Source organism: Poromitra crassiceps, assembly GCF_964638095.1.
Source record: "Poromitra crassiceps genome assembly, chromosome: 1".
NCBI lineage: Eukaryota > Metazoa > Chordata > Actinopteri > Beryciformes > Melamphaidae > Poromitra > Poromitra crassiceps.
Window position 1 is genome coordinate 28,273,826 of NC_139623.1, and position 23,755 is coordinate 28,297,580.

The 23,755-nt window shown below is 44.1% G+C and overlaps 1 protein-coding gene across 1 annotated transcript in view; it reads left to right on the plus strand.

Moving 5' to 3' along the window:
• Positions 1 to 2,973: 2,973 nt before the first annotated feature.
• Positions 2,974 to 23,755, plus strand: part of brwd3 (bromodomain and WD repeat domain containing 3) — a 55,103-nt gene continuing 34,321 nt past the window's right edge. Inside the window, exons 1-21 of the mRNA XM_083643297.1 lie at positions 2,974 to 3,083; positions 3,268 to 3,326; positions 3,436 to 3,465; positions 3,646 to 3,705; positions 9,543 to 9,693; positions 9,887 to 9,985; positions 10,096 to 10,256; positions 10,711 to 10,932; positions 14,150 to 14,250; positions 15,309 to 15,379; positions 16,574 to 16,674; positions 16,763 to 16,803; positions 16,930 to 17,034; positions 17,182 to 17,332; positions 17,446 to 17,580; positions 17,675 to 17,803; positions 17,933 to 18,158; positions 18,285 to 18,425; positions 18,645 to 18,813; positions 18,955 to 19,048; positions 19,170 to 19,343. Coding sequence (XP_083499423.1) covers positions 3,050 to 3,083; positions 3,268 to 3,326; positions 3,436 to 3,465; positions 3,646 to 3,705; positions 9,543 to 9,693; positions 9,887 to 9,985; positions 10,096 to 10,256; positions 10,711 to 10,932; positions 14,150 to 14,250; positions 15,309 to 15,379; positions 16,574 to 16,674; positions 16,763 to 16,803; positions 16,930 to 17,034; positions 17,182 to 17,332; positions 17,446 to 17,580; positions 17,675 to 17,803; positions 17,933 to 18,158; positions 18,285 to 18,425; positions 18,645 to 18,813; positions 18,955 to 19,048; positions 19,170 to 19,343 — 2,454 coding nt within the window. The 5' untranslated portion in view covers positions 2,974 to 3,049. The remainder of the gene's footprint in view (positions 3,084 to 3,267; positions 3,327 to 3,435; positions 3,466 to 3,645; positions 3,706 to 9,542; positions 9,694 to 9,886; positions 9,986 to 10,095; positions 10,257 to 10,710; positions 10,933 to 14,149; positions 14,251 to 15,308; positions 15,380 to 16,573; positions 16,675 to 16,762; positions 16,804 to 16,929; positions 17,035 to 17,181; positions 17,333 to 17,445; positions 17,581 to 17,674; positions 17,804 to 17,932; positions 18,159 to 18,284; positions 18,426 to 18,644; positions 18,814 to 18,954; positions 19,049 to 19,169; positions 19,344 to 23,755) is intronic.

Here is a 23,755-nt window from a genome sequence, read left to right on the forward strand (position 1 = left end):
CTGCCTGCCACTTGCTGCTTCATTTCTATACGTTAACTTAAGTTATCCTTCAAGTCAAGTCAAGTCAAATTTTATTTATATAGCACCTTTCATACACAAAGGCAATTCAAGGTTAGCCTAGGTAAACCCAGCCACCACGTGACCTGCTCTCTCAGTTCCCAGTCACTATCATAGTGACTGAGAACAGGTCTGAGAGCAGGTCACGTGGGGGATGGGTTTACCCAGGCTAATTCAAGGTGCCTTTGTTCAAGGTGTCCCTGTGGTGTCCCTGTGGTGAAATTCATCCTCTGCATTTGAACATCATCTACTAGGAACCTTCCTAGAACTAGGAGCAGTGGGCAGCCGTAGTGCAGTGCCCAGGGATCAACTCCAGTTCGATTGCCAGTGCCTTGGTCAGCGGCACTGACAGGAGTATTAACCCAACAACATACAGTACATGATGGTGGGAGGAAGCCAGCGCACCCGGAGAAAACCCACACGAATACAGGGAGAACATGCACACTCCACACATAAGGACGTGGGACGGACCGGGGATCGAACCTGGGACCTTCTTACTGTGAAGCAACAGTGCTAACCACTGAGCCACCATAACACACTGCTATATGAATCTATCTCAAGAAAGAATAAGACTGGTTACCAGAATACTGGGTTAGCTAAATAGTAATTATAATGAAGATAAATTAAGATAATGAAAAGTGCCTTCAGGAAAGCAGTACATACTAAATATAAGGATGGAACTTAAATCTTAGTTTGAATTTAGTCTTAGTTTGACAGTCTTTATTTTTTCTAAGGCATAGGAGACAATGAAGAAGTCTGTGCAGGCTGGCCTGAATCACCTTGGGTCTTTAGATGAATAAGAATGCATGAATCATCGCACATTTACTTACAGTTTCCAAATGCCTGGTGACAACATCACCTTGGTTGCTGCTGGCTTTAATCGAGCCTCAGACAGTCGCTCAATATTTCCATGACTGTACCCAAATTTACTTCTGGGACTTTCACCAAATGAATGGTTGAGAAAAAAACGTTTTTTTCTTCAGGTTCTGATTTTTGAGGAAGTGATCAGTTGTGAAGTGTAAATAGTGAAATATGCTGAATTTAATCAACAAAAACAAAATGTCAGTGTGAGAGAGTTGGGTAGAGACAAAGAGAAAAAGGTGACTTTACCATTATGGCTCTGATGTAGCACAGGAATGTAGCTTGGATGTTAAAGGAATGTCATTGGGGCTGTCAAGTGGGGAAAAAGATAATGCAGCATAATGAAATAGACATCTGTTGTTACAGTAAAGATAATGGCTAATAGTACTAATGTTACAGCTTTCAAAAATGCCATTCAAGACTGTAAAATTTGTGCAATAAATGACAGATTGTTTATTAACCTCATACTTTTATGTCTGGCTTTTATGTCCTAATTGTGCTTACCGTATCTGATTTCTCTTCTGCTGTTATTTCGGTTCTGCTTCTCCTTACTTATTGCGTAACGCCCCTCCATTGTGCCTCAGCTTCTTTCTGTTTTTTGCTTATGTTTTGCTGCCTGTTATGTTTTTGTACTGTTTTTTATATATTCACACGAGCATGCTACTATTGTCTAATCATATGTGTTGAATGTCTGTCTGCAGTGTGTATCCCTGCCTCTTCACCTTTCAAAGGATGACTTTCCTACAGTTCACTTAAAAAACAACTAGAACAACCGCACCGCAGATATATGCATCCGCCAACAAGTGAGCAGTCGACATCCATGTCTGTCCAGACTTTGACGTTTGAGCCAAATGTGAAGAAAATTCGTCAAGGCATCACTGAGATAGCCTGGTAAACTAGCCGGTCACGTGAACTCACATTTCATTTTGTTCTACCAGACCAGGGGTGGGCAACATTTATTTCCAGAGGGCCATACTGACATACATCAAATACGTGAAGGGCCACAAATTGGAGATCATACCTGCCAACACCAGATTTTCATGGGAGTCTCCCTATTTTTAACCCTCTCTCCTGTTGTGATTGGTAATTTCTCATTAATCTCCCGATATAATAGTGATAAAAATACAATGGCTGTAGCAGATGAGATTTATTCACATAATTCTGCCTTTTATTGAGTTTTTGGGGGTTGTTTTGTTTTTCTTTGAGGACCTTGTGGGCCGGATTGAGATGGTCCAGGGGCCAGGTCCGGCCCTGGGGCCGTATTTTGCCCATGTGTGGACCAGACCGTTTGGCCTCAACTCTGGGAGGGCTTTCTGCAGAAAGTGCAAAGCGGACGAGCCAATCAGCAACCCGTCTCGTAGTTGACATCGCAACCGGCCAATCAGGAACGTCACTAGCAAAACTAATGGCCGCAATTGCTCAACTTCGCATCACTGATGACATCACTGTCACTGATATGACATCATCAGTGATGTCATAAGATTCGGTCAATAATGATGTCACTGATGACGTCATCAGTGGGACAAAAATTCAACACATCAGTGTGTCCATTTCAGATCAAAACATTGTTGTTACTTTTCCAACATGTGTAGCATTCAGTAGCCGACTGTATTTGTTTATTAACATGGGAGGGTTGTGTTGTCTTGAAAATGAACACTAATGTATGTTGTCCCAAATATTGAAAATTGTACATTTTTAAACATGTTAAAAATGAAGACCGGTGAGGTTTGTACAAACAAACCATGACAATAGAGCTTTATCTGTAATTCTATTTCGTTTTATTTTAAATATTCTATTAAATTGACACCCAAATTGTCAAAATACACAACAATTTTACAATAACATGACAAGATCCAATGAATATAATTTACAATTTTACAATTTTGTAGGGGTGTGAAGGTTCATCTCCCTGGTGGTAAACTCGAAAATGTACGAGTTCGCCACCACATCTCATTGATCACTAGGGGGCGCTAACACAAAGCACCAGGTGGTCAGGGACAACTTGAGAGAAAGGAGGAGGCCATTCACACTAGCCTGTTAGCTAAACAGACCTAGCTACCGTTAGCTAGTAGCCGGCTAACGCGCAAGCTAAAACATCAGTGTGTCTTAATGTCGCCGCTCTTATCAAGTAATGGCAAAGGAACAGTGTTCACAAACCGAAGCTGGTGAGTGTTAGGCACCCCTTTCCTCTACGACAAAACATGGTGTATTTATGTAGTTTGCGGTTATATCAGCTAGCGAGCTAACCAACACAAGCCAATGCAGCCAATGCTAGCTAGCATGGCCGAATAGTAACGTTAGTAGCGTTACCTAGCTAACGTTAGCTAACACACCTCTTTCTCGTTTCAGAACTGTATTACCTCATTGCCAGATTTCTGCAGTCTGGACCTTGTAAAAAATCTGCACAGGTAACACAAGCAATGACATAATATTAAATTACATCGGACAATACAAATTATAAATGGTCTGTATAAGTAGCTGGTGCTAACAACTAACGTTAAGACTGTATGTTCGCAGATTCTAGTTGAAGAACTGGAGGAGTATGAGGTAGGTTATGATGCTCTCAATCTGGACGTTTCTGTGTTTATTCTTGTGTGGTTTCCGCTGTATTGCCTGCACGCTTTTTGGCCACTTTGAGTTGTTTGGCTCGGCATCGGAGCGTGTTACCGAGCTGGGGGAAACAGCTCGTGGTTTTGTATCATTTCTAACAGCTGTCTCTTAACTTAGTTGATTCCTCAACGATGGAGTTGGGACGGGGAGAAATACAAACGGACCTTCCAAGATTGGGTGAGTGTAAATAGGAATAATTAACTTTTTATCAAACAAAGCATTGAAGTTTTATTTAATCGTTGTCTTTTGTAAAGCGGATGTCTACTTTTGTGGAATTCAATAGATTATGCTGATTTACACGGGTCAGCCGTGTATTGATAATTTATTAGTAGTAATTTAATCGTTTATATCGGTCTAGGCCTATTGATAAATAACTATCCAGGCTTAGCTATTGTGTCGTGTAGCAGGAGGCGGGGATAAACGAGAGCAAGTAGAGATGGGCTGAACAAGGCCGCGGGAACTGTCGATCTCCCTGTTGAGCCAATGAAAACACTGTTTCCGTTCGAGCGTTCCGGAAGAATTGTGATAGGAGCTTCTGATTGGCTCTCCCTCTCTCTTTCTCTTTCTCTCTCTGAATGATTTCTGAGTGGTTTTGTGTATCTGTCACCTTTTTCATTCTGCATGAGTTTGCATCCCTGCTAATAGTTCATAGTTGTTTTTTTCCAGGCATTTCAGTTAATTTTTTATCACTCGGCTACATTTTCACATAGGGTCAGGGTACTAAAGTATAATTAATTTGACCTTTCTATTTGAGCCATGAAAAATGGTCAAAAATCGAAATTGAAGAACGAAAAACAAAACAAATGAAAACTGAAGCTGAAAATCAATTTAAACTGAATAAAAAAACACACAAACAATCTAAGTCTGACCCCATTTCATTTGGCCAATTTACTTTTTATGATTCATTTTGGATTTAAAAATGCAAAATTGACATTGAAAATTAAAATTGAACGTCAAAATCGAAAATTGAAAAACAGAAGCAGGTGGTCCATTCAGGTCCATTTCAAGGTACGCACACTTCAAGGTACGCCCACGGACAGACAGAAGACGGAATGACATGGATAGAGGAGGGAAAGATCCTTTCTCTGGGTTTTTTTTTTTTTTTGCCCTATGGTATTGCTAGGTGTGTTTGTTTGTCTGTCTGTCTGTCTGTTTTTCTCTTTTTAATCTATGTACATGTTTTATTTTGTTTTGTTTGTCTACCCATTTATGTTGGTACAGAATCTACAAAGAGGAAACTGGAAAGGTCTATAATAAAAAAATAATGGGATCAAATTAATATTAATCTGATTAGCTGGAATGTGAAAGGGATCTCAAAACAAAAAGATATACAATTATTTCACATTTGATCCAGGATCTAAAGTTTCTAAACGATCTAACTAAACAGAATCAGCTAAATTGAAACAAAGATGGGTCGGACAGGTCTTTCCAGCACCGGGCAGTGGAGCTTCTAGAGGGCTTAGTATTCTGATGGCAAAGAGAATATCATTCAGACTTTCAAAACAAATAGTCGATAAAGACGGTAGATATATACTTTTGACAGGTTTCCTACAAAATGAAAAATGTGCTTTAGTTAATGTGTATGGTCCTAACATTGGACAGAATATTTTTCTATCAAAACTGAACTTGGTGCTGGCAGAATTTGCAGATCATCCCATTCTGATGGGACCTTAACCTGGTTAGTGATGCCTCAGTCCACAGATCTGGCCGCCCTCTCCCATCAGATGGAGTACTGTCCAATGCTCTTAAAGAAATACCAAATTCACTTGCTTTATCTGATATCTGGCGTGTTCTTAATCCTGACACACGGGAATACACTTTTTACACCGATGCTCACAATTCATACTCCAGGATTGATTATTTACTCAGTCTTTGGTTGGTAATGTAATTGACTGCAAAATTCATAATATCATTATCTCAGACCATGCTCCCTTGTCAGTCCTCTTCACTCCTACTGTAATTAACAATAAAACCAAACAATGGAGATTTAGCAACTCTACTGAAAGACAAAGATTTTGAGGCCTATCTTCATACAGGCGATATCCCATATTAGCGCTTGCGCACCGGTTTGCGCGTGCCTTAACGCAGGCAAGATAACAGTCCGCCTTGCGCATTTGTCCAGGTGTTATGCCGAGTTTTGCACTCCTGCCCAGCAGCAAAAAAAGCATCCCCACCTCACGGGTGCATAATTGTAATGATTTATACAGAAACATAACTGTTTAAAAAGGATATACTGTAATTGTTTGGGTAGACTTGACCTCCATGTTTTTAAGTTAAAACAGCCCCAAAATCTTGTGAGGATGCAATACTCGCGGGGAGCATAATTTATCACAACAACAGGCACAAGCGCAGATTAGAAGCGTGCCAAATCATTTATGCACGGCGCAAACGGGATTTGGGTGTTAACCACCAGAAATATTCACAGGTGTGGCCTGGCAATGCCAATCAGATTCCCGTCTCGCAGTAATACAATTTGCGTGATGCATGCTGTACTTCTCCCCATGCGTAATTTGGATAGGTGTAGGCCTATTGACTGTATATACTGTATTATCCCTATCTCTTAACGACACCATCACATCATATACCTGTTAAAAACATCTGAGTTTTGATGCAATTCGGGTTATTTTGTTGACTGGGGTGGGACAATAGAAACATGTTTGCAGCGGGTAAACGGCGGAGACAAAAGAAAAGATTGGAGGATTTACAGTGGACTCAATTAAAACTTGACTCATGCCGAGGCTTGTGCCAGATCGGCTGTGATGCCAATGACCCTCCGGGTTATAGCAGGTGAAGGTGAATTAGCCTATTGCAAGTAGGCTACAATGTACACGTTTTCACAATTCATTTACCATAACCCCTCCTTGCGATGTGATAAAAGTTTCTCACTGAATTATAGTTGATTGCCTCGCCAAATAATCTGCTGGTTACCCAATTTTAGCAGCAGAATTTGATGTCCTGGCGTGGAACGTCTGTGCGTAATGACGTTTCTGCGCTGCCCACCGCGGAAATTATGCTGCACGATCAAGCGCGGCCAGTGTTTTTGCGCCTAAGAGGTGGTTTTCAAAGCTCTTAGCGCAAAGTAATTGCACGCTGCTGACGATAGGATAATGCCATCTATCCCCACATTTTAGCGCTGGAAAAACGCCTGCTTTGGCATGTGGCACCCCTATGCCCAGTACAATTATAACAGGCATGCGCTTGTGCCCGCCCCCAATTTGCATTGCGCACTGCGTTAAACGAGCACAAACGCTAAATTACCGCTTTTGGGAAGATAGGGCCCATAGTCTTTATGCTAAAGGAGAAAAGACATCAGCATCAGCATCAATACATCAGCATCAATCTTAAATCAGTCAGTCCAGAGACTGTATGGGAGGCCTTTAAATGGATACTCCACTTTTTCTGCAGTTTAGCTCATTTGCCACATCCCCCCCACATAACCAAGATACACCATGCCTTACCGGCACTGAGCTACAGTCGTGACCACCATATTTGATTTGATAGAATGGAGGGTAATGGTACAGCTGTTAAAAATCCACCAAAACACACATCTCACGGCGCCAAAATACATGTACATGTTGTGCTTCGGGGTAACTCACCACACGATGAAATATTAATCCAAAATGCAGTCTTTTTGGAAGGAAAATAGGTCGGCGGCCATGTTTGGAAAGTAGTGCCGGCTACCTCTTTTCCTTCCAAAAAGACAGATTATGTGCATTTTGGATTAATATTTCATCGTGTGGTGAGTACCCGAAGCACAACATGTAGGTGCCGTGAGGTGTGTGTTTTGGCAGTTTTTTAACAGCTCCCTCCATTCTATGGCGATACTAACTAACTTCACGACTGTAGCTCACTGTAAAGTCTGCGCGGACAGTGCCGGTAAGGCATGGTGTATCTTGGTGGAGTATCCCTTTAAGGCAACTTGTAGGGGCTGGATTATAAACCACTCAACAGCCAAGAAAAATGAAAAAACTGCAAGGAAACATGGTCTGATTACTGAACTTAAGACTCTAGAATCAAGGCATATCAATGTTGGACCCTGATAATAATATAATATATAATAACTTAAAAATGCGTTATGTCATGAGAACAGAATTACAAACGATTATACATGAGGAAAATGCATTTGCTCTTTTTCAATTCCGTCGAAAATATTTTAAATCGGGTGATAAAGCTGGTAAGATGCTTGCCCTAAGACTGAAGCAACAAGAAAATCGCCAGTCAATTTCCAGCATAAAGGATGAAGATGGGTCTTTGGTATGTGACCAAATCCAAATTAATCAAGCATTTACAAAGTTTTATAGCACATTGTATAAATCAGAATGTTGTCCGAATGAAAATGAAATGGTAAACTTTTTTAGAGATATACATCTACCAACCCTCTGTGAAGAAACCGAAATCAAATTAGCCCTCAAATCCCTTGGAACTGGTAAAACACCAGGAGATGATGGCTATACAGTTTAATTTGATAAGTGTTTCCAGGACACTCTTACACCACTTCTAATGATATAATAACTAGAGCTGTCACTTTTTATTCGAAATTCGAATTTAACTTCGAATGTGGGGGAGGGGGGGCATGTTCGAATGTAATTGACCAGTTCAAATTATTAATAAAAAAATAAAAAAATAATAATAATAACAACATTGTTTTCTAACTTAGCATCGATGCTAGCGGGACTTACCCAGCTATCGTCATTGCCTGCTTACTGCTGCTTGCTGGTAATGTTAATCCCATGTGAGAAAAAGTCTCCAGATTTGTCGCGTTAGTCTCTTCTGAGAAAGATTGTCTCCAGGAGGGTCTGAAAAGTTGTCTCGAGTTGGATGCAGCCAAGTTTGTGAGGCAGTGTTGTGACTGTGAGCGTCCAAGCTAACACAGCAGCGGAGAGGAGCCGACTGACTGGACCATGAGGACAGCTGAGGATTTTTTTAAAATATTCTTTTAATATTTTATATTATATTATATATATTTATATGATGTAACCGGCAGGCACAGACTGCGTAATCGGGCACGTCGTGCCGATGCCCGGTGGCCTGGCCTGCAAAAAAAAAAAAAAAAAAATTATTAACCAATTAACTTTGAATATATTCGAACATTTTGCGGGCAATTAACGTTCGTTCAAACTTTATTTTGGGAAAAAGTGACAGCTCTAATAATAACTAATCAATCCATGCGCCAAGCAACTATTTCACTAATTCCAAAACCAGGCAAGGACCACTTGAGTATTTTAAATAATGTCTACATTCAAGAAACCACAAAATATTCACATTTAAGAAGCTGGAATCAGACGATTTTGACTTTTTTGTATTACTCAACCCGGTTAATCGATTATCAAAATAGGTGACAATTAGTTTAGTAGCTGACAACTAATTGATTAGTCGTTGCAGCTCTAAAATCAGCCACGATAAGACATCAAGGAGTTCAATAATATACAACCATTTTGAAATGGATAGTTTGACACTTTTGTATTAGTAGAGTTTGGATGTGGTAATTGTTTGGACTGTTTCACAAATATGTAGTTTTTTGCTACAGACAAACATTGTAAGGAAGTTGTTGTTGAGTTTCGCTGGATCCTAGGTAAGAGCTCGTACGGGTGATCGATCAGAACCACAGAGATGTCTTTCAGGCTTTATTGAAATATCAGGCAGATAGATGGAAGCAAGAACAGAAGCAACATACAGGGAGAGGTAGTAGAGAGATAGCATAGCATAGTAGAACATTGCTTTTATACCCCACACATTCGAGGTATGACATCATTGATGACCTCACAAGGTCGAGTCTGACATCACACAGTCAAGAGACAGCCTAGACCGTCTGACATCACCGATGACCTCACAGGGGGAACTTTGACATCATCGCCGATGATGTCATTGGGTCGCAGGCGCGTCTCCGGTTCGTGGGCAGGCCTGATCTCAGGGCCTTTTTCTAGCCTTTTCTACAAACATATTTGCTAAGAATTTTGGCAAATGTGTTTGCATGTTAGTGATGTATTAACTACTTTTTTTTTAAATCTCTGCAGGTGAATGTGAACCAGCACATTCCTGCAGACTATCTGCTGCGTGTTTGCCAGCGGATTGGTCCACTTATAGAGAAGGAGATCCCACCTAGTGTCCCGGGAGTCCACACCCTCTTGGGGCTGGGGAGACAGTCCTTGCTCCGAAGCACCAGAAGTGAGCCTTCCCTTTCTTAAAGCTATTTTCTCTCTGTATTATGTGGAAAATGTACATACTAATACTTGTTGGGGTTTTATATTTTGTATTTGTATGTGTGGTTTATTGGCAACAGAAAAAACTACCTGTAGTAACTGTAGTTATTAATATTTATTTCCAAAATGTTTCTTAACCCGCTACCTCTGCACCATAGGTTGTAGCCACAAAGTATGCAGTGGTTCAGCAGTCGCTGCGCTCCACCGAGGGCGTCCACCAGAACCTCCAGTCAGCCTCGGGAACCCTCCCAGCGTTGGTGTGTGAAAGTTGTTTTAATTTGAAGTCCAGTTACAGGGACAAAAGTACACAGACCTATGAAGCTGTCTGTTTTTTCTACTAATTGTCCTCTTGTGTTTTTATATCAAGTGTCCATCATGGGTGCTCGCCAGGCCACAGGCACCGCCCGGTTCAGCCAGGCCCTGCCGTCTTCCACCTACCAACACATGAAGATACACAAACGTATCCTCGGCCACCTCTCTTCAGTCTACTGTGTAGCCTTTGACCGCACCGGCCGGCGGATATTTACAGTGAGTGATTATTTATGTGGCTAAATAACTTTCCAGTATTGATGAACTTACACACATCCACTTATTGGTGTTGAGCCAAACTGTTACAGCCAATCAATGAGAAAAGAGGGCTCGTTTTCTTCTGCTCCCATGGACAATATTTAATAATAGATAGTCTATTATTAAATATTGTCCATGGGAGCAGAATAAAACTTGTGTCGTGAGCCCTCTGTCTATTAGACAGAGACAAACAGTTTCGATCCGTATCGAATTTTAGGGTGTGAAAATGCGACCAAATGGGCGCACTCTGGAGCCCTGTCCATTGTGATGTCATCCACTCCATTGACATTGATTTTTGGACCAACAAACGGAGTGACTTTTAGAGCTGGCACCATGAAGGGTCACAACTAATAAACAAACACTTGGACAGAAACCCTGCTACTGTCTCATGTGTCTGTGTCTAATGTCTCATCAGGGTTCTGATGACTGCCTGGTGAAAATCTGGTCCACGGATGACGGCCGGCTGCTGTCCACGCTGCGCGGCCACGCGGCGGAGATCTCTGACATGGCCGTCAACCATGAGAACACCCTCCTCGTGTCCGCCAGCTGTGACAAGGTCATCAGGGTGTGGTGCCTGCGTACCTGCGCCCCCATCACTGTTCTGCAGGGCCATGCCGCCTCCATCACCTCCATACAGGTGAGACACATTAACATGTCAAATGAAATGGATTTAGATAAGAGAGATAGTTTCTCTGCAAGAGTTCAGCTCAGGATGTGAGACAGCCCCAAACTCTTCCAGTACAGACTAATCTGACTACCGTAAATTCCGGACTATAAGCCGCGGCTTTTTTCCCGTTTTTTGGCCTTTTTTGGCCCCTGCGGCTTATATAACGGTGCGGCTTATCTATGGATTTTTTCCAAAAAAAGAAAATCTCTCTTTTTTAGCACTCTTTCTAACTATAAATCCACTTCTGTTTTAATTTCCTCTCTTGCCCTCTTTTCACCACACCGCGGACACTGTGTGCACTGTAAAAAAAAACACAGGTGGTGTTGTGTTATGTTGTTTTGTTGAAATGTTATTAAATGGGAGCTTCCTCAAACAGCCATCTCTTTCCCGACAATCCCCTCTGTGCACGAACCCTTACATATGGTAATTAAACATTAAAACACGAAGAACACAAGAAAAGAGACGAAGAAATCACCGCCATGAATGAGGAAATGACTCACCTGCTGGAGGCTGGAGATACACGGCTTGGGCTTAACTTTTACTCCGTGAAACACTATCGATTAAGTCCGACATCGCTCAGAGGTTTTGAGCAGCTTGAAAACAAGTTTGAAAACGTGCAGAAGTCCATCCACTCACTCACTAAAGAAAATAAGGCAACCGTGAACAGAGTTTCTAATGCGGAAAAGCGCATCAGCGCACTGGAGGACAAAAACAACACAGTGAGTCCGAAAATGGATAAAATGCAAAAACAAATCGAAACCCTTCACACGCAGGTTGATGACTTAATCAGCAGGAGTAAAAGAAATAACATTCGCCTGATCAATGTAAAAGAGGAGCTGAGATTGGTGACATGGACGCTTTCCTTGGCAAAATCCTGTGTTACATCCTGGACCTGAAGGAAGGCGAGAAACCACAGTGGACAGGGCACACCGGGCGCCTCGGCCACGTCCAGACCCCGGCCTGACACCGAGGGCCATCTTCATCCGCCTACTCCGCTGGCCCGACCGTCAACTCATCCTCCAGGCTGCGGGGAAGAAGCCTCTTCCCCGCAGAAGGGTACGCGCTTTTTCGTCCGGCAGGACCTCTCCGCGTTGGTGCAACAGAAACGCGCAACATACAACAGCATCATCGAAAAGGTTAAAGTCAATGGATATCGCTTTGGCGTACTGTACCCAGCGAGACTCGTCATAACCATTGATGGACAGCGGCGGAACAAGAGCTCAAAGTGAAACTGCCGAATATCTTTTGAGTTGGACTGGTCAATAGTACTGTGAGTAACTAAAATAAAAAAATAAAAAACGGAATTCTCTCTTCTTTAGCACTCTTTCTAACTATAAATCCACTTCTGTTTTAATTTCCTCTCTTGCCCTCTTTTCACCACACCGCGGACACTGTGTGCACTGTAAAAAAAAACACAGGTGGTGTTGTGTTATGTTGTTTTGTTGAAATGTTAATAAATGGGAGCTTCCTCAAACAGCCATCTCTTTCCCGACAATCCCCTCTGTGCATGAACCCTTACATATGGTAATTAAACATTAAAACACAAAAAAAAAAAAAAAAAATACCATTAAAACACCGCGGCTTATAGTCCGGTGCGGCTTATATATGTAAAAAACAGTCAACTCTGCAGGTGCGGCTTATACACCGGTGCGCCTTATAGTCCGGAATTTACGGTAATAGCAAATCTATATTTGTCGTAAGGGGATATCCGGGATGCATTCAGTACCTTTCTTTACACAGAGTTGCCACGGGTCTGGAAAGTGCTTGAATTAAAAAAAAATCAAGTACCGTAAATTCCGGACTATAAGCCGCACCTTTTTTCCCGTTTTTTGGCCTTTTTTGGCCCCTGCGGCTTATATAACGGTGCGGCTTATCTATGGATTTTTTCAAAAAAAAAAAAAAAAAAAATCTCTCTTTTTTAGCACTCTTTCTAACTATAAATCCTATATAACTATAATAAGTTTTAATTTCCTCTCTTGCCCTCTTTTCACCACACTGTATGACACTGTATGACACTGTGTGCACTGTAAAAAACAACACAGGTGGTGTTGTGTTATGTTGTTTTGTTGAAATGTTAATAAATGGGAGCTTCCTCAAACAGCCATCTCTTTCCCGACAATCCCCTCTGTGCATGAACCCTTACATATGGTAATTAAACATTAAAACACAATAAAAAAAAAATACCATTAAAACACCCGCGGCTTATAGTCCGGTGCGGCTTATATAAGAAAAAAATAGTCAACTTTGCAGGTGCGGCTTATACACCGGTGCGGCTTATAGTCCGGAATTTACGGTACTTGAAAGTGCTTGGATTTATAAAGAGGTGCTTGAATTTAGCCTACCACCTGAATCTGAGTTTGAGCCTCGTGCACTCCATCATTTCAAAATTGCTGGGCCGAGCTTGATACTTTCTATCTACAGTATCACTCTATGCGCTGTGCTGTGTCACAGTATCACTCTATGCGCTTCACTGTGTCATTGCTGGTTAAGATTGCTTTGAGTTTATGTTAAGTGTCAATTATTCATTCCAATCTGTAAGCATGACTCGCTTGAGGGACAGTTTCTTCCCGCAGGCCACGAGACTCCTTAACATACACAAATAGTGTAGTAGCTGTACTGTACCGCACTGTAGATGCTACCATTATGTATGTGTAATGTTTAATTGTATATTTAATTACCGGTAGGTATATGCTATTTGCACCTGTACGTCAAATACGTCGAATTCAAAATGTTTAAGTACGTCCAAGTATGCACATGACATGTGCACCTATGTGCAGTGAATATGCCACTGTCTCTGACTTGTCTTATCACTCTACTGCCTTATTGCTTGTTGTGTCTCTTGTTGTTTTTGCACTCATATGCCCTGTTATATTTGTACTATGTTGTAAACGGAGTTCACAGCACAAGAATTTCACACGTGATACTTGTACTACGGAGTGACAATAAAAATCTTGAATCTTGAATCTTGAAACAAATTTGCATTAGACTTATGAGACTTGTATATGTGAACCTCTCTGATTTATTGGCCTGTCATTTTGAAAAATAATTTGTCCTTGAAGAGTGCTTGAAATCTATCATTACAGAAGAGTGGCAACCCTGTTTAAAGAACCACTCCTGAAGTGCTGTTACATTACAGACAAGTGAGACTGTCAAGAGAGTCTAACCCACATAAACTCTTTTCCCACAGTTTTGTCCCGCAGTGAAAGGGACGCGGCGGTACCTGGCCTCCACAGGTGCAGATGGAATGGTGTGCTTCTGGCAGTGGCACTCAGTCAGCATGAAATTCAAGTAAGTATTCATGGCATCTGTTGTAGGTAGGGCTGGCATGATTATCACATTACCGCAGTTATACCAAAAGTCAGGCCCACCGCCTGATTATCGCATAATCGATTTTTTTTCTTCTTTTTTTGCTTCTGGTCGGCTGGCCGATCGTTTGGTTATTATGCTCCAGTCCGAACCAAATTCTCATTGGTCGGACAATCGCTGGTGTTAATTTCATAAGAGAAATTAAATTGAATAAGAAGAAACGCGCTCCGGAACGAAGTAACGTGCCGCGGAAGCAACACAGACCTTTTCTGGAAGCGCACACTCACACAGGAGCAGAAGAGGCATTACAAGCTGGACAGGCTCCTGCAGTTTAGCAGGCTATCTTAACAAACAGCAGAGGGATGGAATTAAGAAATGGGTCAGCTATCGAGCAAAAACAATGGGCGCGTTTCAACACGCAGCCATCATCAGCTGTTAACAAGCGACTAACGTTACGTTATTTATCTAATGAGAGGAGAAGCAGGCTAGTCGTCAGTGACACTGGACGTCCTCAGTCAGAGATACACTCCAACTCCAGTAATATTAGACAGACTGTTATAAGATGTTAATAGAATAAATCGCAAAACGCTGTCTCGCTCTCCTTTCTCTCAACTAATTAGCCATGCCACGTGTGCAAACGTTACATAACCATAACCATAACCATCATGATCTCACACGCTTTCTGAAAGCTGTTTCCCATCGCAGCTGAGTATGGCCAGGTGCACGGCATGCTGATCAGTCTTATCATTTCAGTAACATTACAATGCTGCAAATAGCTTTTATTTATAATCATCAGTTATCAGGTATAGTGCACTCAGTACACTGCAAAAAAAGTACACTGCAATTTCTTATTTTTTTCTTTTTCTTTTTTTGCGGTTACCGCGATGGTTTGATTGGCTCCGCTAATTTGTGCGGTATTGCAAAAGTCAATATCGCGGCAGCCCTAGTTGTAGGCTGATTTTTTTTGCTCTACCGTTTGTTCTCCTGAAGTTGTTTTAATTACAGCATTTATTGCATTTCTGTTTCTCCTCTCCCCTCAGTGATCAGCCAGTCAAGTTCATTGAGCGGTCACGACCAGGTGTACAGGTCTCCACTTCCTCCTTCAGTAGTGGTAGGTTGTCCCACTTTGCTACACAGCCTTTCCCTGCCAGATAACATTTCATTGCCCAGATATACTTCTCCTGACAGACACTGAATTAGCATTTACTGTATCTTGCTTCATCATTCACTGAAACCACCCTCCGGGATATACTCTAAAGTGGCTTTTAAACATGAAGTCTGGATCATGTCTGGCTAGCAGCTAGCAGGATATTTTCCGGTTTTACCTTTTTAAACATGAGGGGTCTTTGTTTAGAAACAGCTGGAAATGGTCAGTATTCTCTCTGCCAGTGGGCGGGGGGGGGGGGGGGATGCGGGAGCATGCACGTTATTCCCTACAAGGCAAATAGTTGTCGTGTGAGTCGTCGTTGGCGCTGTGCTCAATTGAAACAGCTTTAGCGAATCTTTAACCAAACTCCATCCAAAAACATGCCGTTTTAACTCGAGGGTACATTCCGACCGCGAGGGGTGGCAGTATGCCAAAAATGAGCACTTCCGCCTTTGTTACATAAAGCCGCCCAGTCAAAATAGTGGTCGGACCGTCGTCAATCACTGTGGGTGATTTATTTTACAAGTGGCATTCAAGTCATATCTGACTAGTTTTCAATGTATTTCTCCCCACAAAAGTTAGACTAGGCCTATGTCTCACTTTTTCTGACATGGATCAGCAGCGCAGCAGTAAGCTCTCTCCTCTCCTCGGTGTGATGGACCTGCCTGCCTGCATAGCCAAAGCGCGTTGGGATCCCTATATGCTCTACCAAACAATTCAAAGCCGTTTGCAGCACTTGAGGAAACCGTGAGTTTGCTCGTTTAATTCGTTGATATAAGCGATTGCCCGAACGATTCATTAATTAATAAACTAGTGAAGGTGAAGTGCCACCAGCCCACCACCCGCCCACTCAGACATGATCGGGATTATGAGCTGCCAGAGTTAAACAGCACCCGCTTTTCCTATTATGCGGATGCTATACCGGCGACCGAGATGAATATGATACGGACTCGCGGGAGTGCGCGTAGGCCGGCTAATTGTTGTTTAACATGCAGGCCAACCGGCTAGGAGCAGGTTATAATACGGATTCCACTGCATGTTAAGAAGTGGCTTAAGTGTCTCTGTCCAAAGTAGAGATACCTTAATGTAGCGCTGTGCACAGGGCATCTACTTGTTAATGACTATACCCTAATGTAGTTTTATGTTCACTGTCACCAGGTGGTATGTTCCTGGCTACTGGCGGCACGGATCATGTGATCAGGGTCTACTACCTTGGTGCTGAAACTCCCATGAAGCTCTCTGAGATGGATGCTCATGGGGTAAGGAGCAGTATCTGCATAATACTTGTGCTACTAGTTAACACCTCCTTAAAACTGCCTCTAAATTTGTCTTTTTCTCTGTTTCTAGGATAAAGTTGTAGTAGTCCAGTTTTGCAATAACAGTGACAGGTGAGTTTGTGTATTACTATCTGTATAGATGTCAAACTGCTTGCTGTTTTGTGGCCTCGGGGCCTCTAACATGTTTGCGTTTGTGTGTGTGTGTGTGTGTGTGTGTGTGTCCGTCCGTCCATCCAGCCTAAGGTTTGTGAGTGGCAGCCGCGACGGCACAGCCAAGATCTGGCATTACCAGCAACAGGAGTGGAAGAGCATCACTTTAGACATGGCTGCCAGGCTGCCTGGGTAAGAGAGCAGAAATATGCACAGAGCGCCACTTTAATTGACCTTAATTTATTTTTTAATTAGGCCAACCAACAGTACTAGTAGCTGTTGTTAAGTACTGTGGTAAATTGCCTCGTGTGTAGTGTCTGATGGGAATTTTCCCTCCAGGTGTTCTACTGTCAACGGGGATGATAAAACCAAGCTGGTGGTCACTATGGTGGCCTGGGACCGTGGAGACCGCACCGTTGTCACTGCAGTTTCCAACTACCTGCTCAAAGTGTGGAACTCCACTACAGGACAGCTTATGCATGTTTTATCTGTGAGTTGAAGAAGGAGGTTGTTCGACTACTGTGCAATCCCTTTGGATTATTTTTTTTTTTTTTTTTTTTTCACAAACTGACTATCCTGGATGTTTCTCTCTTCCTGTTCAAGGGTCACGATGATGAGGTGTATGTGCTGGAGGCTCACCCATTTGACTCCCGCATCATGCTTTCTGCTGGCCACGATGGCAACGTTCACATGTGGGATCTGGCCAAGGGTGCTAAGATCCGCAACTACTTCAACATGGTTAGAGACGTACAGTGAGAATTACCTAGAGTTACCTTTCATTTTTATCTACTATAGCTAGAGTTCATATTTAATGTTATGGGTTTCTTTCCAGATCGAAGGGCAAGGCCATGGTGCTGTTTTTGACTGCAAGTTCTCAGCTGATGGGCAGCATTTTGCCTGCACTGACTCTCACGGCCATTTGCTCATCTTTGGCTTCGGCTGTAGCAAACCCTATGAGAAGGTAACTACACTCCAGTGTAAACAAGCAGGGTTGGAAGCAAAGAGGTTTTATCCCACACTAGAGTAATCAATAAAGTATCGCATTATCATTATCACATTATCGACACAATGTACTCTTAATCCCCTTCAGATTCCTGACCAGATGTTCTTCCACACGGACTACCGGCCTCTTATCCGCGACTCAAACAACTATGTCCTGGATGAGCAGACGCAGCAGGCCCCGCACCTCATGCCTCCACCTTTCCTGGTGGATGTGGATGGGAATCCCCACCCGCCTCACTTCCAGCGCCTGGTGCCAGGAAGGGAGAACTGCAAGGATGAGCAGCTCGTACCCCAGCTCGGCTACATAGCAAACAGTAAAACCTGCTGACCCATCATTGATGCCATTCAGCAAGCATGTCATTGCCAGCCTTAACTTTAACCGACCTGGCAAGGTTGTAACTTGGTAAATATTTTGACGTATGTGCTTGTTTGTTACTTAGGTGATGGAGAGGTGGTTGAGCAGGTACTTGGCCAACAAACAGCAGAAAATGGAGAAAATCTATTGGACAATCTCATCAGACAGTTGCAGAACCAGCAGGATGAGGTGCAGAACGTAGAACAGCCCGAGGAGGCAGGAGCAGGTCTGTTTTTCTGTCCCTCAAGGCAATACATACAATCAATTTGTTGACCAGTCTCCAAGTGAAGCTATTCTGATGACGGTACATTTTGAGAGGATTCCTTGGGTTTATTTACCTGCATCATCTAATCAAACAATATGGGTCTTTTTCAAATTTTGCTGTCTCAATGTTACTGGGCACCACAGTAAACTAACGTATTTTTATTTTTAACTGATGATGCAGATGAGTTGGTGCCATCATCCCCTGTTACGAGCCCAGAAAGGAGTGGGCAGGTGGAGGGCATGTGGCAGATGCAGCATAATGCCCTCCGTAGTCAAGTGGCCACTGAGAGGGACCTGCTGGCCTGGAGCCACAGAGTGGTGGTCAACGAGGTGCCGCAGGGGATGTTCAGGTGAGGCAGAGTGGGCATCCCCACCCACTGGGGGGGGGGGGGGGGCGCATGGAGCAGTGTGACATAGCCTACTTCAGGCATGTTTCTAAGAAGAGTATGTACATGCCTCTGTTTATAATGGGAATTAATATTTTTACCCAGGGTAATGGAGGAGTGCAGACGAGCCAAAGGTGAGGTGGAATGTTCCCTGTACAATGCAGAGAGGAGGAAGAAACCAGCATCCAGCACACCCAAGGTTCTCGCCATCTTCACACTATTATTCAGTTCACAATTGTTTTCACAAGTCATAAGAAATGCACTGTCATTGTCGATCAATTCCTGCTTTACTCATGTTTTACCTACTTCATTGAATGTAGAACGATACGATGACTTCACGCATGCGCTCTCTGCGGCCTTCCAACAAGAAGAAGCAGCAGCGCCATGCCTACCAGACCCGCTCTGCTCAGGTCCGCCGGCTTGGGAGCAGGACCAGAAATGCCAGCAGCCGCCGCAGCTCTGAGAGCCGCATAGACTCCGACAGTGATGGAGATGTAAGTCTTGTACAAATTGTCACCCTCTGGCTCTGCAAATCATCTTCAAACAAAGGCACACGATCCAAGTCTTACCTGTGCACTAGGGTTGTCGTCGGTTAACTGTTTAACCGGCGAGAACGTCTTTGATCGGTTAAGCATGTCGGTTAAAAGGTCAATTTGCATATTAATTTGCATATAACATGTTGCCAAACTAGAAATCTTTTTCCTCATTCGTGGGAAACAATGTTAACCCGAAGTATATTAAAACATGGCACAAGGGGTAAACTAGCATTATATAGGAATCAAAAGTTCCTGCCACTGCCAATAACAAGTTCAACATTCATTTAGAAAATGCCTCATCTTTTTCTCAAGCGTTTGAGAGCAGCTGGAGCTGGAGCTGTCTCTCTTTCTCATTCACTAGCCACCCCACCCCCTCGCTGCTTCCTGGAGCTGTCTCTCTTTCTCATTCACTAGCCACCCCACCCCCTCGCTGCTTCCTGGAGCTGTCTCTCTCATTCACTAGCCACCCCACCCCCTCGCTGCTTCCTGGAGCTGTCTCTCTTTCTCATTCACTAGCCACCCCACCCCCTCGCTGCTTCCTGGAGCTGTGTCTCTCTCATTCACTAGCCACCCCACCCCCTCGCTGCTTCCTGGACCTGTGTCTCTCTCATTCACTAGCCACCTCACCCCCTCGCTGCTTCCTGGACCTGTGTCTCTCTCATTCACTAGCCACCTCACCCCCTCGCTGCTTCCTGGACCTGTGTCTCTCTCTCTCATTCACTAGCCACCTCACCCCCTCGCTGCTTCCTGGACCTGTGTCTCTCTCATTCACTAGCCACCTCACCCCCTCGCTGCTTCCTGGACCTGTGTCTCTCTCATTCACTAGCCACCTCACCCCCTCGCTGCTTCCTGGAGCTGTCTCTCTCATTAGGCGCTTTCACACCGGCCTTGAAAGCCGAAAAATGCACGGAAAATAGGATCCGCGCATCCGATGTGAAAGTCGTGAACGCGGGTTTGTGGCTAATTGTTGTATGCCTTTCGTTCCGCCAGCCGACCTAGTCTCAGCGGCGGGTTGGCAGGTAACCCACCTTCACTTGAAAGCGTCGGAGCAGCAAGCCGGAACAGTGCGAATGGTCAGCTCACTCATAAAAAAAATTACAGGGAAAATCACCTCATGCAGCAAGAAAGTGCATGAGTGAAACTAAAAAAAGTAGCCTATACAATCATGACTGCAGGGACGCCAGGAGGAATGCTCCGTGCCTGTAAGTAGGTTAGGCTTTATGCTCAAACGATGTTGACATTAGTAGGTAAAATTAACGGATATAATAATAATAGCTTCGGGCCGATTATAGCTATGGGCAGAGGTGGGCAATGCCCACCCAGACATGAGTCTTGCCCACCCAATCAAAAGTTAGGAAAATATGGTTATTTTCACCCCCAGCCAATGGAAAAATTGCACAGAAAATACCAGTAGCGATTCTAGCTTCTTATTGGGTGGGCACTGAGCTTCAGCCCGCCTCCAAAGTCCTCTCGACTCATGAGAACGAGAAACACAAGAGCTGTGACAGACTCGACTGTACGACTCGACTGACGGCACGCGGCACACACGGCTTGTTTCGTTGTTTTTTACATACTGACAGCATGCTGTCTGTCGCTGACTGAGCGGAAAGCTACATGTCATGGTCATGACATGAGTCCCGGCAGACTAACATCACGTGAGGGTCTGTGTGTGACTGTGTGGCTGGGGAAGTGTCTGTGCACTCCTCCTCTTTGTCTGACTGCTCTGCTGTGTAAAATCAAGCGAGTAATACAACGTTATTTTATTTAATAAAAAATATTCATTTGGGCTAGGAGGAGCTGAGTGGAAAAATGCCTCCGCTCGCCTTTCAATCCGGGAGCGGTGGCTGTCGCCTGAAAGCACACCGCGGGACGGGAATGTGGCGGTGCTGCTGGCCTGTGTGTGAAAGCAATTTCTGTGGCGAGGCTTTGCGGGCCTTCTGAACTGCAATTTTGCGCGATCTGTGTGTGAAAGAGCCTATTCACTAGCCACCTCACCCCCTCGCTGCTTCCTGCAGCTGTCTCTCTCTCATTCACTAGCCACCTCACCCCCTCGCTGCTTCCTGGACCTGTGTCTCTCTCATTCACTAGCCACCTCACCCCCTCGCTGCTTCCTGGAGCTGTCTCTCTCTCTCATTCACTAGCCACCTCACCCCCTCGCTGCTTCCTGGACCTGTGTCTCTCTCATTCACTAGCCACCTCACCCCCTCGCTGCTTCCTGGAGCTGTCTCTCTCATTCACTAGCCGCCCCACCCCCTCGCTGCTTCCTGGAGCTGTCTCTCTCTCATTCACTAGCCGCCCCACCCCCTCGCTGCTTCCTGGAGCTGTCTCTCTCTCTCATTCACTAGCCGCCCCACCCCCTCGCTCTGAATTTCTGACCGACAGCTCAGATCTTTCAGAATTAATTTAGAAACACCACCCATAGCGAAAAAATCAGCTCATTAACCCATGTTCTAGCATTTTGTTCGTGGACACACGTGTCGTGATTGGTCGGTGTTCTGTGTTGGACTGACTGTGGGCTGAATACAGTATCTATACTATAATTCCGGGATCGTCTGTCTGTCTGTCCTTCGCGTATCTCGAGAACCGTTGGTCGGATCGACTTGAAACTCGGGGGGTGTGCTGATGGCGACCCGACGGAGGGCGGTGCCCTGTTTTCGTGCGATTCGGACGCGAAACACGTTCGATATTTGAATATTTGTCTTCAGTTCTGCGCTCCCTTTAAGCTCCAACTGATCTGGCCATCGGGTCGTTAAGGAGGTGAGAACAGTCAACACAGAGTCGTTAATTAAGTCAACATGGACTCCTAAGTTGAGAGTGAATGGCCGGGGGGGGGGGGGTTAAGTCAACATGAGAGAGAATGGTAGGAGAACATGTATTTGTAAGCTGAATAAGCAGCTTTAATATTCAAGTCTGCTAGGCTATAATGAGTCACGCATTCAGAAATAATATCCTCTAGGGCAGTGGTTCTCAAATGGGGGTCCGGGGACCCTCAGGGGTCCATGGCACTTTGCCAGGGGGTCCGCGAGAAGTTGTCAGGGGGGGGGGGCTTTTTTTGTGTGCAAAAGCTTCATAGTTCAACGAAAATATGTTATGCTTTAAATCTAAAATGGTTCATGGATTACATTCTAATCTGACAAACCTATCAATTTAAATGTCAAGCACGTTAGCGTGGAAACAAGCTGAGCCCGAAATCACAAATCAGAATGAGGGGGTCCCCGGTATATTTTATAAGGGGTCCTTGGCTGAAAAACATTTGAGAACCTCTGCTCTAGGGCAACACCACTTCCAGGAACCCCCATCCTGTGTAAGTAGGGTTCCCAGTAAAACCTGGCCATTTCCACCACTGCTTATGGATGATCATCATCTGCTGCATGCCATCGAGAACCGTTGGTCGGATCGACTTCAAACGTTGGGAGTGTGCCCTATTGTGCAGTGCAGTGCCCTGTTTCCATGCAATTCGGCATAGCGCCACCTACGGGCAACATAAAAAATGCTGTTTATCTCAAGAACCGTTCGTCCGATCGACTTCAACTTTGGGGAGTGCGCTTAGGAGTGCAGGGAGCTGAATTCCGTGCAATTTGGCATAGCGCCACCTACTGGCAACACAAAAAGCGCTTTATCTCCGTAGCCATTCATCTGATCGACTTCAAACTTGGAGAGTGTGCTGCTGGGAACCTGACATAGAACAGTGCCAAATTTTGGGCAATTTGGCACACCGCCACCTACTGGCAACACAAAAAGTGCTTTATCTTGAGAACCGTTCGTCCGATCGACTTCAACTTTGGGAAGTGCGCTGATGGGAACTCGACACAGTGCAGTGCCGGATTGTGTGTAATTCAGCACAGCGCCACCTACTGGCCACACAAAAAGTGGTTTATCTTGAGAACCGTTCGTCCGATCGACTTCAAACTCGAGGAGTGTGATTAGGGGGACTCAAGGGTAGGCTTGCAGCGATATTAGGTGTTACCGGTGTTACACGGTGGGGAGCCTTACACTGATTACATAACATGCCCACCGGTAACACCTTCAACTCTACCCGCTCGTGACAGTTTCAGCATGCGCTCAGCTGCGCTGGTGTATATTACAAGCGCTCCCTCCTATCCTGGCTGTCTGAGTGTGGCTGTACTGTTCCTCGTATCTCTCTGGTTGGACATACCAGCAAGTAACGTTAGTTGTACATGTTGTGAACACAATCCCCCCTCATAGATATGTAGGTAAGACCCTTATCTAAGCCTGTGTGTATTCTCTTGCCACTGCCATTTCTGGAAATGTGGTTTTAACAGAGGAAAATCTCCGCTAGGATTGCTGCTAATGTGTTAGCTAAACCTCCGCTAACATTGATGGTAATAATTAGCATTGATGACTTCGCT